Below are 15,025 nucleotides of genomic sequence, written 5' to 3' on the forward strand. Positions count from 1 at the left end.
CGGCTAAGGGCGTCTACTTATATATTCTTAGTTTTTTTATAGTACTTTATCTTATAGTCAAACTATAATAATAGTTTGGCTTATCTAGCTTATCTTCTTATTAATACTTTAGTTATTATAAAATAAGTTAGATTCTTATAATTAGATCTAATTATAACTTAATATCTTATATCTTTTAAGTAGATTTTCTAATATTTAAATACTATTATAATAGCTAGTAGTTCCTTATTATAAATATTATAATTTGCTTCTAGTAGCGTAAACTTTTTTAAGTAAAAAGCTACTAATCTTTTCTTATTATTAGTTCTAGTTTAGGTTATTATAGCTCCTAAAATATAATCTAATATATTTATTTCTACTATTATAAGTAGAGCAAGATTATATTATTTCTAAACTAGTAGATTAGTTAACTTTTCCTTAGCTTTCTTAAAAGCTTATTATTACTTATTTATCTATTTATATAGGATATCTTTTTTTAGTAGTTTAAATAAGGGTTCTATATTATAGGCGTATCTCTTAATATAATATTAGTAATAGTTTAGTAGGCTAATAAACTATTATAGCTCCTTAAGATTCTTGGGTATAAGCTATTCCTAAATTATCTTAATCTTTAACGCTTCTGCCTAAATACTATTCTTAGTAATCTAGTATCCTAAGAACTCTGTTTCCTTAGCGTAAAACTTGTATTTCTTAAGCTTATATTTAAGATTTGTTTTTTACAGCTTTACTAGTATTTCTTATATATCTAGTATATATTATTTAAAGGTTTCCGAGTAAATAATAATATTATTAATATATATATATGTATATCTAGGTAAAACCTTCTATAGTACTTTTTTAATATATTACTAGAATAATACTAGTATATTAGTTAGCCCAAATAGTATAACCTAGTATTTATAAAGACCTTATTTTATTTTAAAAGTAGTCTTCTATTCTTCTCCTTCCTTAATCCTAATATAGTAATACGCGTCGGTTATATCAAGTTTCATAAACTATTTCGCCCCGCGTAATTAGTCTTGGATACTATTAATTAAAGGTAAGGAGTATTAATCTTTAATTATTATGTTATTAAGTAGTTAGTAATTAATATAAAGTTGCTTTTCTCCCCTCTTTTTTAGGATAAATAAGACCCCGTGTCTTATTAAAGACTTTAACTTCTAGATAATCCTAATAGGTTCTTTAATATTAATATATTTTTTTAGTAACCTATTATATTTATTATTTAGTAGGATTATTTACTAGTAATCTAATACTTTTCCTTCCTAAATAAGTATAATATAGTTATAGGGCCCGTGTGGTAATAATACCAGGTTCTTAGGTTTCCTAAAAATATCTTAAAATTAATTATACTTTTTCGGGACTTTCTAGAGTAGCTTAGTATTATTTATAACTACCACTAGCTATTAAGTATTTTTCTTATCTCTTTTTTTATTTTTTATAATTTTATAATATTATTTTATTTCGCTGGTAGCCTAACCAGGAATATTTATTAACTATACTTACTCTAATAGCTACTTCGTCACTATAATAATAAAAATAACTAGACTCTTTTCTTCTAGGGTTATATAATTACCTCTAGGTATTAATCTCCCTGCAGGTTATTTAACTACCTGCCTAATCTTATTCTAAGTATATTACTAGCTACCAGCCCTAACTAGTACCTTTTTTTTTATTTATAAGTATTTTTTTTTTATTAAAATATTTTCTTACTCTAATTAATATATAAGTTATAATCCTTAAGCTATAGGATCCCTAATACTATATTATACTTGCCTAAAGAAATCATGTTAAAACTTAGTTTATAGTATTTCTTATATACTATTATAAGTAGCAGTACTAATTTAATTATTAGTTTAAGAGTTCCTAGGTTCTTACTATTTAATTTATTAATTAGTATAGGAACTTCTTTCCTTATACTTAGTAATTTACAAAAGTTTATAAATTTAGGGTTTATAAAATTACTAGTTATTCTTAAGTTAATTATAGCGTTTGCTGGCTATCTATTAACCTAAATTAATAATTTAAGGTATTATCCTTATTATATTACTACTAAAAATCCTGGTAAAATTAGTTTATCGCCTTCTAAGGATTTTATTTCCTAGTTAAGTATTTTACTATATTATAGTAGTATTAGTACTAGTCCTGCCTCCTTTTTTCTTATATTATAGTAGAGATATAATATTTTATAGTAGTAGAGCTATATCTTAAATATATAATCTAGGTATCTCTTATACCCTTTACACGTGTAGTTTATCTAATAGTACGGGTATTTTATATTATTTTTAATATATCTAGGCGCGACTAGATTATATTCTACTAGCTCTTTTAAAGTATTATACTATAATACTAGATATCTTTACTTATAATAAGTAACCTATAATTATTAGTTATACTTAGGGTATTTAATATAGTATTTATAGTTATATTATTAGTAATAGTAATATTTATAGTTAAGTAAGCTTTTTTACTTTTTACTAGTTTCCCTTAAGTTATTATAATAATCTTGGTTATCTCGCCCGCAGGCTCCACAGAATTATAAGTATTTATTATAAAATTATTTATAAACTACCTAATCTTTATTAGTCCTATCCTAGTATATTAGCTAGATATAATAATATTAAAATATAATTTATTACTAGAGTTATTATTATTTTTACTTAATTTTAGTCCTCCTATATTCTTAGTAATTTTATTTTATAGTATTAGGCCTTTTCCTATTACTTAATAATTTAAAAGGATCCTTAAATCCTTCTTAAATAAGGTTTTTAATTAGGGTTTTAGGCACCTTAATAGGTTCCTCCCTACTAGGATTAGGGCCTTTTACTTAAGTACTAAATTATTTATTAAGAAAGTTAAAATCCTATGTAATAGCTAGGAATTTACTATACTCCCTTTTTTAAACTAGCTTAGTAATAGATTTATCTTTATAAATCCTATTTAACCTCTTAACTTAGTTATTTTACAAAATCTATTAAAGTTAATATTTTTTTATATAATATTTACGCGTGAGCCCACGGGCCTTATTACTATAATTAGTATTATATCTTCTAGTTTAGACACGCATGTAAGCTTCTAGCTTTATATTAATTATATTATTAAGGGCTTGTTTATTTTATTTACTTTAATTAGAAGTAAGTTACTTAGGTATTTTTTTATTCTTAACTCCCTAGCTTAGTATAATATATACCTAACTAGTTCTTTTATTTCCTAGGTATTTCTTGCAGCTTTTTTATAGGTTAAAGATATATTTATACTTTCTATATACTCTACTTCTTTTAGAGATATAATAAAAAGGTCTCCTTCCCTAGTTATATTAAGCATTATTAGCTCTGCGGTAGCGTTTAGTTATTTTCTTTATCTAGAACTTTTATAGTTTTTCTAGTCCTGCTTTTTTTTTTAAGAATAGTCTGCTATTTTATAGCCTAATTTACTATAAGTAAAGTATAAATTTTTTTTTAATATTATTCCCTTTTCTTCTTAGAAAGTATTATATTAAGGTTTATTAGTTAAGGTTTATAAAGATTATTATATCCCTGATTTCTTAGCTAAAATTATTATCTAGTATTAGTATAGTTCTTTCTAGTCCTGCTAGATTAATAAAAATATAGTGCTTAGTATTTATTACGCTAATATTAATAGTAACCTCCTCTCCTTACCTGTAGGTCTTAGAGTTAGTTATTAATTTGTACTACTTGCTTAATTATTTCTTTAATAATCTTAGGTCTATTTATAATAGCTATCTTTTTAAGGATTTTTTACTTAAGTCTTTCCTTAAATTACCTAATAAAGACCTTGTTATCCTAAGATATGCGCGATTATAACTACGCGAACTTAGACACGTAATAAGATATATTACCCGTTTACCTTAGTTATCTTATCTCTTGTTTAGTATTCTAAGTAATATTAATATTACTAAAGGTATCTTCTAAGTATCTTTTAAAGATACTATAGTTTATAAAGATTTCCTTAGTATTATTAGTTATGTTATCCGTGTTGGTGGTTTAGTATTCCCTTATAAAGGGTTTAAACTATTCGTACGCTGCCCTAGTAAAGTAAGTAAAGGTAAAGAGAACTTTATTTCCTTATCCTGCAAACTTATCTTTATTAATATTAAAATAAGTATTTATCTAGGTTTACTAGTACCTAAGCTTAGATTAAGTATTATTAAAAGGCTTAGGGGTTTTAAATTTTATAGTCTTTATAATAAGCTTATTACTAAGTTCGAGAACCTGCTCCTAGAGCTGTTTAATTATTCCTTATATATTACTAGTAAGAGTAGTATTATATTAATTAAGATTATTAGTTAAGTTATTAATAGTTATAGCTTAATTATTAAGCTGCTCTTATATAATATAAATAATAGATTAGAGTTATTTTATATTAGTAAAGGGTTAATTAGCCTGCTAATTTCTTCTAAAGGCTATAGTAATAGTTATTTTAAGTTAGGACAAGACACTTGTGTTAACTAGTAATTAATATATTATAGAAGAATAGACCTCTCTATATTTTCTTAACCCTAGTAACCTCTTGTAAGCTTATAATACTTAACTTAACTTACTTAATCCTTTCTCTAAATAGCTTTATATTTAACTAGTATAAGGACTAGTTATAGTTAGAGTTAAGCTTAGTTAAAGTAGGCAAGGCCAAGTATCTTATATATAAGATACCTGTAGAGTAGTTCGTACAAGTATATTACTATTCTAAAAATAACTCTAAGATAATAACTTATATTAATCACGAAAAATAAGTAAGACTAGATATAGTAATAATAAGTATCCTTAAATATCCTTTGCTAGTATACTATTCTAATATACTATCCTTATAGTTTTCTATTAGGTACCTAGGTACTACCCTAGTATACTATTTTCTTAGTCTTTTGCTATAGTATACGCACGTGACCTTTCTTTATAGGTGTCTTACCGGGTAGGCTTTATTATATAATAGTTAGTATCTATTCGTGCCTATTAGTATTACTAGGTCTATCCTAATACTAAAGGTAATTAATATATTAAAGGCCTAAATATTATAATAGTATAATTTTCTGTGGCTGATAATATTTCTCCCCTAATAATAGTATCCTGGGATACTATTATCTCGTCGCAACGTTACTGGTTCGTACTATTCTGCCGCGTAGACCGCCTGGCTGGGTTCTTAACACCTTTCTTTAAATAGCTTCTTATCTAACTAGTATAAAGACTAGTTATAATTAGGGTTAAGCTTAGTTAAAATAAGCAAGGCCAAGTATCTTATATATAAAATACTTATAAAATAATACGTACAAGTATAGCGCACTGCGGCTATTGACTTACAATAATGCTAATATAAATCTATATAATATCTTAAGAATATATATTAATTACTGTATATATCTTAATTCTATATAAAGTAAGCTTAAGATAATTATTAATTAACTAAATAAAGTTTAGCCTGGGTATAATATAACCCTTCTAATAGTAATAAGAATCTAATAAGCAGTGCTTTATAGCAGCTAGGGCTGGTTACTTATATGTAAAAATAGTTAATCTCTTATATAAAGTTAGTCAAACTTATAAGTATAACTTTTCTTATATACTTATTGATAAGGAACCACTAGTCTTAAGAATACTAGTAAATCTTATATTATAATCCTCAATTTAACCTATAGCAAGCTATCTATAAAGTTAATCTAAGACTTTCTAAACTAGAGCTTAATCCACTATAGGATTTATTATGTAATAAAAATCTTAAGTTGATATTAAATATATTTTAAAATCTTGGCTTAAATATTATACTTCTTAAGACTAAGGATATATAAAATCTCTTACTCTAAAAGACTAATATAATATCTGAACACTCAGATTTTAACATATAGAACTAAATCTTTCAAGGCTATATAATTAATTTTCTTGATACCTCAGGTACTTAATTAACTTTTGATTATGTACTCTTAAACCTAAACTTCATGTTTCCGGCTACTCTATATAATAATATTAGAGGGGGCTGTACCTAACTAATGTATAAAGAAAATGCTCCTCATAAGGCTCGAAATTAATTAAAGGCTAAGGAATCATAAAGGTTTTATACTATAGTATGGGTTTTAAAAATAAAGAAGGAAAAAAGGTCTCAAGAACCTAAAGATAAGCAGTCTACTAGGCAGTATACTAGTCATACATGGTTTACAGGATAATTACATGTCAAAAACATTTCTGCCCTTTTATCCTGATAAGACGCCGTATTCATTATCTAACTAAACCCCGGACGCAGAGGCCTTCCCTTTTAGTTGAAATCAGATATTCGTGAGGGTTGTTGAGACTGACATCTTCAACAATAAATGTTCAATTTCTTCTACTATACCACACTATGTTCCCTCTCTTGACCTGATTGCAAGGCTGCACTTCTATTCCGGTTACAACAACAAGGCCCTCCTACCCACGCACCAGCCGGACCCACCATCTCAGGCTTCAGCTCCTTCACTCTCGTCGCGCCGATATTGCGCATCGTATTGGTGACCTCTTCATGAAGAACTATTTCACGAGGTAGCGAGGTTAGATTAGCCAGTCAGTTCCTATGGTTTAAATGGGTATAACATACTCTCAATAACCCTCCCCACCCCCTCCTCCCCATGACATCCATTCGCATAGAGAAACGGCCGACCGACTCCCACAGCCTTAGCGCCCAGGGCAAGAGCCTTGACGATATCCGCACCGCAGCGAATTCCGCCGTCGATCATGATTTCGGTCTTTTGGAAGAGGTCCGGTCGTAGCACGCGAAGTTCGTAGAGGACGTCGATTGGGGCGGGGCTGTAGTCTGCTTGCCGGCCACCATGGTTGGACTAAGGTGACAATAGTTAGATTAGATTAAATCAGATGCAGTTTTATAAGGTAAAGTAGGTCAAGAAAGATTTAGTTTTGACCTCCGAGCGACGGACGGACGGTTTGTTTGTTGAGAATTTGGCTTGCTAGGTGCGACCCTGGACTGGCCTAGGTGGATTGCATCTGGATCTGGGCTTACGCTTGGACCTGGGCGTAGCATTTTGAAGGAAAGAAGGTATGAAGTGGGGAATAGATAGGTATATGCTGTGAGTGAATGACGTACGATAATGACACCCTCCACTCCATGATCCACGCAGAGCTGGACGTCTTCAATGCACTGCACGCCCTTGACGATGATGGGTAGCTTGGTGTGTTCCTGTATCGGTCAAATATTAACAAATTACTTGCAAGTTCCAACAATATGACGCGATATGATATAGGGCAAAATCTAGGATGAATGTGGAAGGGGCCGCAAACAAAGGAGAAAAGTACGTACCCGGATAAAAGAAATATCCTTCCAAGTGAGGTTTCGGTCCTGATACCCTCCAATTGCCTGCGCGACACCGGCCTCCTTTCTCTGGGGACGTGCCCTACCCGATGAAGATGATGAAGACGCAGAGGAAGAGTTAGTAGAGGAGTTGGCCGGCGTCCCGAGTATCGGACCCGCCTTGGCTCGCACATCTAGTGTGCGCTTCGACTCCCAGGCCACATCGACCGTGAAGACGATGGCTTTCGCGCCAAGCTTCTCTACTTTCCGGAGAAGGTCTGCGGAGGCTTTGCGGTCCTTGTTAAGATATAGCTGGACATAAAATTGGGTTAGCGTTTAGCAAGACACACAATCTAAGTTGGGAGCTTGCTAGGACCATCCGACATCAGTCGGCGTTTGGGCATAAATGGAACGAACCTGGAACATGAGAGGTTGGTCGCTGTCTTCTCGTGCGGCGAAGATTTCCTCCAGCGTACAGCTTGCGTTTGATGAGATCTGTTTGTTTTGTAGTTCGTGAGTAAATCAATCAATAACTCAATGGGTCACCGCGATCCGCTCCATCCGTCGCGGTCTGGCCCTGATTATGCAAGCAGAAGAGATACACCTACTATTTGAACCAGACCATGGCTCCCCGCCGCCTGGGTCAGATTAACCTCCCCAAGCGGATGCCCGAGTTTAACCATCGCAGTCGGAGAGATAAAGAGCGGCATTGCTGAAGGAATGCCCAGGATCGTGGTCTCTGTAGTTCCGTGCGTCATATCGCGGAGCACTCGTGGTCGGAAGAAGTATCGCCGGAAGGCGTTGGTATTCTCATTAAATGCTGTATGTCATCCATATCATATGGTTAGCATAGCCAGGAGCGACAGCCACGAATGAGGGCAAAACAAAAGTGGCCAAGAGATTCGAATATCATGGAACGAACATCTCTCTTCATCCGCCGCGCTGCGGTAATATGCCCAAGCAGTTTTGCTGAGCACGCGCTCGGCCCACTCTTCAAAGTCGCTAAGCAGAAAGAAGCTCTCTGGGGGTGGGATTTCTGCCCTCGCAGCTTGAATTACACGTTCTTCTTCCATCAACGTACCCTCCTGCGCTGGTAATGTCGTTGGGTCTACCGGTCCCAGGCAGGCTTCGGTTGGAAGAGATTCGAGGGCGTCTGAAGCGTGGAGGCTTGAGAAGAGCTTGCTGTGATCGAGTAGATCATACGTCAGAGTCAGTCATTTTACTTTACCATTATATGATACAATACCATGGAAAAGAAAGGCCACCTACCTTGCGTCTTGCCCAGCTGATGAGAGAATAGCCTGCTGGCCGCCAGGATGAATCTCAAGGAACTTGGTCACGTCGTAGACTAGCCCCTTTTTCAGGTAACGAATATTTATAATTTAGGGATTTTTCTTGATTCTTTTCTCAGGTTTATTGGAATGGCGCGCTAACATTGATAATGACCCAGCAGTCCTCTGCCGTTAAGTGCTTCTGGACCTCCGCGAACGGTATCCCCCTTTGTTGGCCCTCGGGTGATATCCCTGAGTCCGCTGTCGCCGTTGAGGTCGGCTCCCCAAGGTGTCGTAATAGCGCGGCGGCGCCCTGGTGAAGGACAGAAGACATGAGCAAATGAGTGAGTGAGCGAGTAAGCACGCGCTGCGATCATACGATAGAGGTAGGGTACATACCAGCACAGCCAAAGTCCCACTCCATACTCTTACAGACCAACCTGATCTGACACGCACCCCCCGTTCCGCTGATGGGGGCGCCTGCGTTGTGCACGAATTTCTGGTGATATGTCGTCGGATGGTCGTTCTCTGCGTGGAGGCCCGGCGCAGCATGGGAGGTGCCTGGGCCGTGAGCGACGGCAACCTCGTCGCAGTGCGAAGTATTCTTCCCAGCATGGTGTCAGTTGGTATGCATGCGTGTGTATGCGATGGGTGTCTAATTCGACTATCTCTTCTCGACCTGGAGAACAAAAGCGCAAACGCGTGATGAGACCGCGCGGAGCGGAGTCTTAGCTAGCTAATACGAGTAGGGGTGGTGGGTGGCTGGATCGTTCGGCCTAACAACCAGACCAGACCAACTAGGATCTAGGACGTTCCGACCTTGCCTTCCTTTGGTTGCTTCTGTTCCTCTCAGGATATTTCCCGCTCGATAGCATCAGCCGCTTGCCGGGGGCGGGTGGAGAGAACCGCCGGAACCACCAAGGAGAGTATTGCCGCCGGCTATTCTCATCCGGTTAAACTCGCCCACATCCTCGTGCTCTTCCTCTCCCCCTCACGGCGCGGGTTTATCGCCCCACCTAGTGCAATTCCTATTTCTATCCTTCCGCCAACAGTCTGGCTTAAAAAAAAAGACAATAAATAGTTCAACGCGGCCTTGTGCTCGGTTGTACGTGCCGGATTTAATACTCCAGTGGAGTTTCGTTTTTTTCCGGCTCTGCTGATATAGCGAGTATCAGCCTGTTCTCATTGTCACTGCTTTCCGTCTTCTTTCCTCTATACATTTGTAGCATTCCCAATCCTCAATGGTTTCAGGCGGGAGAGAAGTACCGTGTGGTAGAAGAATAGAATGCTATGCTCCGCTATGATGCACCTGTAGGTAGAACGAGGACCTCCTACCCTAGGAGGAACATCTATCTCGTGATACCAACAGCCATTGATGATAAAATAAAAATACATGCATCGAATCAGCGTTAAGATGTACAGAGAAAACCTGACCGCTAGCAGCTTGTTGCCTATGTAACCGTAATCATTCCATCACCGGGTGCCATTGGGCATTATGTTCCCCGCGCTCCCACCACTTTGCCGAGTACCACCACCAGCGGACCCGGAAAACTGGAACACGTCCAGTAATGGCTCGTATGTATCGACGGTCTGCCCCAACGAGAAGGGCCATGTGTCAAGTAGATCGCTGGGCAGGACGAACTGACCAGGGTGCGCGTTTGCGCTCGCATTTTCGTTGCTATTGAAAATGGTCTCATCATTATTGAAAGATGAAGAAGGGGCTTGTGCTGAAATCGGGTACATGAAATCGAAAATGTTGCCAGATGCTGGTGCTGGTGCTGGTGCTGGTTGTTGTGACTTTGTGGGGTCTTTGGCAGTAGGATGAGACTGGGACGGGGCGTTATGTGCTGGTGAGGAACGTCCGGGGCTGGGCTGCTGCTCGGTCCAGGATTCTGGTCGGTGTAAATAGGTTTGAGCGGCGGCAGTCGATGTTGTGTGATTTTGATGCAGCAATTCCGGTCCCATCGGACGGTTACCGGCATAAACATGATTCTCCAGTTGCTGCTGTGCTTTGCGATTAGATTACTTTGCGTGAGAGATGGAAGCAAGGAACGGAGCGAGGAGGGGGGGCAAGGTGCTTCATCGAGGGCTGAGGGGCCTCTGCTTACCTCGTCTGAACTATCTAGTGACCCCAAGCTATTAATACTCGTATTATTCGACAAAAGCGTCCGCCCAATTGACAGCAGACCGGGCTCAGGATTCTGTTGAGACAATTGCTGCATGCACTGATCAATTCGACTGATCTGGCCACGGAGTTTCTCGGCTAGACCAGGGGTTGATAATCGCGACTCGATCTTCGTCAGGAACTCAGCCAGAACGAGTAGGATGTTTCGAACTTGGAGGTACGTCCATGCGGATACCGGGTGCTGGATCACGCCGGCGAGCATATGTCCAACTTGCGCTAGGTGATGGAGCTTTCCATTTCCAAGGGGTTAGCTGGGACGAAGGACAGCCACAGGATGGCGGAGGGGAGGAGGCAAAACAAACGCAAACTCACTGTTACAGTGCTAGAGACGTGGAAGAAAGCCAGAGGGATGGCACTCAACTCGTCCAGCAACTCGGTCGCGATGGCGCAGCGCATGTGCACGCTAGGCTTCTCACTCCCGACCAGCACCATTTTCAGCGTCTGCGTGGTGATCAGAATATTTGACGCGAGGAACCCGTATCGATCCTGCTGCGGGTCCCCCGTCATGGACTTGACTTTCTTCAAATCATCCGGCAGATCATCATACAGTTGCGAGATGAGCCGCAGCCCATCGGAGGCAAAACTCTTGGGAGGTTGGCGGCTTGACAAGAACGCCGTGACCTGTCCACCGGGCTCGTCGGTCGGAATTTGTCGACCCGGCCTGATCAATCCGTCCATGTGCTCGAGGATACGGTATAGATCCGTGCAGAAGTTCCAGCCTCGGAGGAACGAGATTTTGTCTGGTCGATACCGTATAGCGGACTCTGTGATGTCGGAGTCGTTGTAGACCTCAGCCGGGTATTGCACGGCGGCTTTGGCCTCGCGCTGGCGAGATAGAAAAGAGAAGCTATTGGCCATGTGCTGGTCGTGTTGGTAGACTCCCCAAAACTGATCATAACGATATTAGATAAGTTCGACTACTAACGGTAGAGGGAGGTGCTGGGTTAAAGGCGACTAGACTGCTCACCAAGCGACGTCTTTCCTGCCTCTCTCGCTCCGTCAGAGCCTCCGGCCAATTTGACTCATCATGAAACCCTCGACTTGTTGAGAGCGAAAAATAGTCCCCCCCATGCGCAACCGCCTTTTTGATCTCCCCATTCTGTAGACATGCCGACGCCAGGAGCGCTTTTGCTTTCATGAATTGATACCACTCGCTGGTCACCTGGTTAATGTCCTTGGGCATGGCATTCACGGCTGCGTGGTAGCATTCCGATGAGAGTTGTACGGCTTGAAACCGGAGTGGGTGTGGGTCAAAAGAGCCTGAGGGGCTTGCGGTTATACCGTCATGTAGCCGTCCAGCGGCTAGCGAGCAGACTGCCATGGTCACGACGAACAGGCCCCAGTCGGACCGGTAGCCTTGCGCTTGGATTTGGGCGCGGTATGTGGGCCAGTGGAAATATGGTCGTCTAGATTGGTTGTCAGCGGACAAAGATGATCCATCGAGCCGGGCCAGGCAAATGGCTACAAGAGTTTCCATGGAGGTACATACAGGGGATAGCCCACATGAAAGAACACATCCACAAGGCTCTCGATCGTCTCTGGGGTCAGGACTTCCTTGTACGGGATGTAAAATGGGGCCGACACATCGTCCTCAGCAAGAAGCGGCAGGGCCCTCTCGCCCGTGCTAGGGCCATTTTCTGGGGTAGAGGGCCCGTTTGAACCTGCTCTTCGCTCTGAAGAGAGTTGATCTGTCGGCGGCTGGGCATCACTCAACGCCCTTGCTTGTCGTAATGGCGGCGGCTAGTAGACATATTATGGTTAGCAATGCCATTTTCATATACGAGCGAATGGTGCTCTCACCCCACGCCGCTTAAACGGTCTGGTGTAGGTACAGCGTACACCGTTTTCGGTGCAGCGCATGCAGGTTGATCCCTCCTCCCCAGGGGAACACTATATATGTATGGATATGATCAACGTCTTCTTCAATTCTTGGTTAGAAGAGACAAAAAGAAAGCATACATACCTTGGAAGCATTCTTGTGACAGCGGTCGCATGCGCGCTGGAGAATCCCAGTTAGTTCTAGTACGTACCCGAGGGAACAATTGATCGGAGACTCACCGCATTCCGCTTGCGCTTTCGCGGGCCGAGCGTCTGAGAAGGATTGGAAAGAGCGCAGAGTGGTTGGTTATCCGGGGCGGTTGCCATTATAGCGAGAGAGAGAGACTAGAGAGGCTGGGGAATATCAGTGTTGACCGATGGACTGAACAAAGGGGCGGGCTGAGGTGGGAAATGCGGAGAGGTGTGGTCGCGTTGGAGAAAGATTGGCCGGGGATCTCCACCTTCGTCCAGTGCATGGAACGGTGGGACTAATGGAGTTTTTTTTTTTTTTTTCTTTTGTTTCCATTCCAGCGCGCGAACATAAGATACTAAGCGATCGTGTTCAATTTCCCTACAATGCTACTGTGCCAAATCGAATAATTATGACCATCCATTACAGTCACTAGACTCAACGCACTATCATAGGCTCGATTGGCACTTCATTCAAAACCAATTTGCTGGTTCAAAAAAACTCACAAGGCTACATACATACTACATACATGGGTCAAGGATAAGTCGCGGCAACGTGGCCTAGATGCATGATGGATGGAGCCAAGCCAGGCTGATATACCCCACAGTCCAGTCATTCATAGGTTCGACTGAATTTCCATCGCAGGATATTCCTACCCACATAGTACGGCTCCAATCCCGCTAGCTGCCTCCCCCGCTTCGAGAGAACAGGTTCCTGCAGGGGTCTGGCCACGGCCTGCGCGTAACAGTGGTGGGAGTCAGGTGGGAGGCGCGGCGTGGTCCGGATAATGGCCGGGTCGTGGGCCGTGCAGTCCTTATTCGCCCACGCCTCGGCGCGCTTCTGTCTGGCCCCCTCTGAAACCATTGAAACGGGTTTGTAGCAGACGTCTAAAGGGAAGGAAACATTAGTCACGCACACGTCAACAAGCGGGGAGCGGGGAGGAGAAAGGACGGCAGTATATGCACGGAAAATGCTGGCCAACTTACAAGCTGCGAAGCGGTCATTCGTCGATGACGGGGCGGCGCCATAGTGCACCGTGCGCTGGTGATGAATTGAACTGTCAGTACTTGCATAATTACATAGCGCCCTATACCCCGGTCAGGAATTGAGTCGATTGGGCCCAACTTACCGAATCCCAAAGCAACAAATCCCCCGGCTGGCAGCAAACCTTGACCCACTTGCACCCCTTTGATTCCAACCACGCACACATCTCCTCATCTAAGAATTGCTGTTCCCAGGTATTCCAGCCTTCCTTACCCTTCTTGTGGTCGAAATGTTCCCAGAGCTCTGTGTAATGCTGGCTCGATCCCTCAAGGACCATGAGGCCTCCATCTTCAGGCCCGTTGGGGAGCAGGTTCATGATTCCTTGTACGCATTGCAAATTGGTCCGAAGTGGGGACTGGTCTACGTGCGACCAGGGAGCAAATATGGGGTCGGTCTTGGGGCGGCTGGATTCGGGGAGGGACATGTTGATTCCATCTACTAATGTCAGCCAGGAGGTCCTATATCCCCGGAAGGAAGAACATCTTGAGAGGAGCTCAATCGGCTTACCGTAAGACACGTACAGCTCATCCGTGCCCCAGATTTGGGCAAACTTCTCGATCAATGCCGGTTCGGATTTCAAGTCCCAGACAAACTGCTCATGGGCGATCCCGTAACTGCGAACACACAGGGGCTTATAGTCAGCCAAGCGAGCAGCAAAACCAACGCGAGACGTATGTGCTTTTATCGTCCCGAGTAATAATAAAGATGATGATATGAGGGCCCGTTCACTCACCGTGCAAAAATTCCGCCACGATGGGTAAAAGGCAAGTTTGCCGCCTTTCGCGTCGACGGGTCATTCCGATCATAGCCAAACCCCCAGCCCTCGAGCCACGAGTATGCTCTGTCTGCGTATTCAAGCGCTTTTTCTCGCGGGATGGTCTCGGGGACAATGGTCCAGCCCTTAGTGTGCAGTTCGTTCATCCATTCCGGTGCCTGTATAGCCGTACGCCTGGGTCAGTATCTTGTGAGGAAATAAAAAAGTGGCATCTGGCGTCAGTGAACATACATTCTGGTTAGATCCAACGACCGATTCGAAGGAGAGTTTTGTCTCCGTCTTCGAGATGACTTCCGTAGCCGACATGTTGGTTAGATAGCAATAGACGAAATTGTAGAATTTTTATGATAGCAGATAGTGATTTCGTGATCTGATTCAGGTTAGGTTGGGGAAATACGGTACGTCTATCTCCTGGGATCTTAAGTATATCTTGAGCTTTGCCACTGGCGAATCCTTATTCC

The 15,025-nt window shown here is 40.9% G+C and overlaps 2 protein-coding genes across 2 annotated transcripts; both read right to left on the minus strand.

The window, feature by feature from the left end:
* Positions 1-5,935: 5,935 nt before the first annotated feature.
* Positions 5,936-8,886, minus strand: BJY04DRAFT_212188 (FMN-dependent alpha-hydroxy acid dehydrogenase; the record flags this gene model as incomplete). The annotated part of the gene is made up of 10 exons (XM_073714513.1): positions 5,936-5,959; positions 6,412-6,506; positions 6,574-6,814; positions 7,120-7,170; positions 7,291-7,593; positions 7,699-7,776; positions 7,890-8,101; positions 8,204-8,463; positions 8,551-8,636; positions 8,716-8,886. The coding sequence occupies 10 exons, from the start codon at positions 8,884-8,886 to the stop codon at positions 5,936-5,938; spliced, it is 1,521 nt and encodes a 506-aa protein (XP_073564111.1).
* Positions 8,887-13,183: 4,297 nt separating this feature from the next.
* On the minus strand, positions 13,184-14,710 carry BJY04DRAFT_212189 (phytanoyl-CoA dioxygenase family protein; the record flags this gene model as incomplete). Its single annotated transcript, XM_073714514.1, has 7 exons — positions 13,184-13,212; positions 13,252-13,255; positions 13,406-13,632; positions 13,732-13,786; positions 13,875-14,227; positions 14,297-14,403; positions 14,523-14,710. 7 exons carry the CDS (start codon positions 14,708-14,710, stop codon positions 13,184-13,186), a joined length of 963 nt encoding a protein of 320 aa, XP_073564112.1.
* Between the last annotated feature and the right edge of the window lie 315 nt (positions 14,711-15,025).

Source organism: Aspergillus karnatakaensis, assembly GCF_047715665.1.
Source record: "Aspergillus karnatakaensis strain CBS 102800 unplaced genomic scaffold BJY04scaffold_121, whole genome shotgun sequence".
NCBI lineage: Eukaryota > Fungi > Ascomycota > Eurotiomycetes > Eurotiales > Aspergillaceae > Aspergillus > Aspergillus karnatakaensis.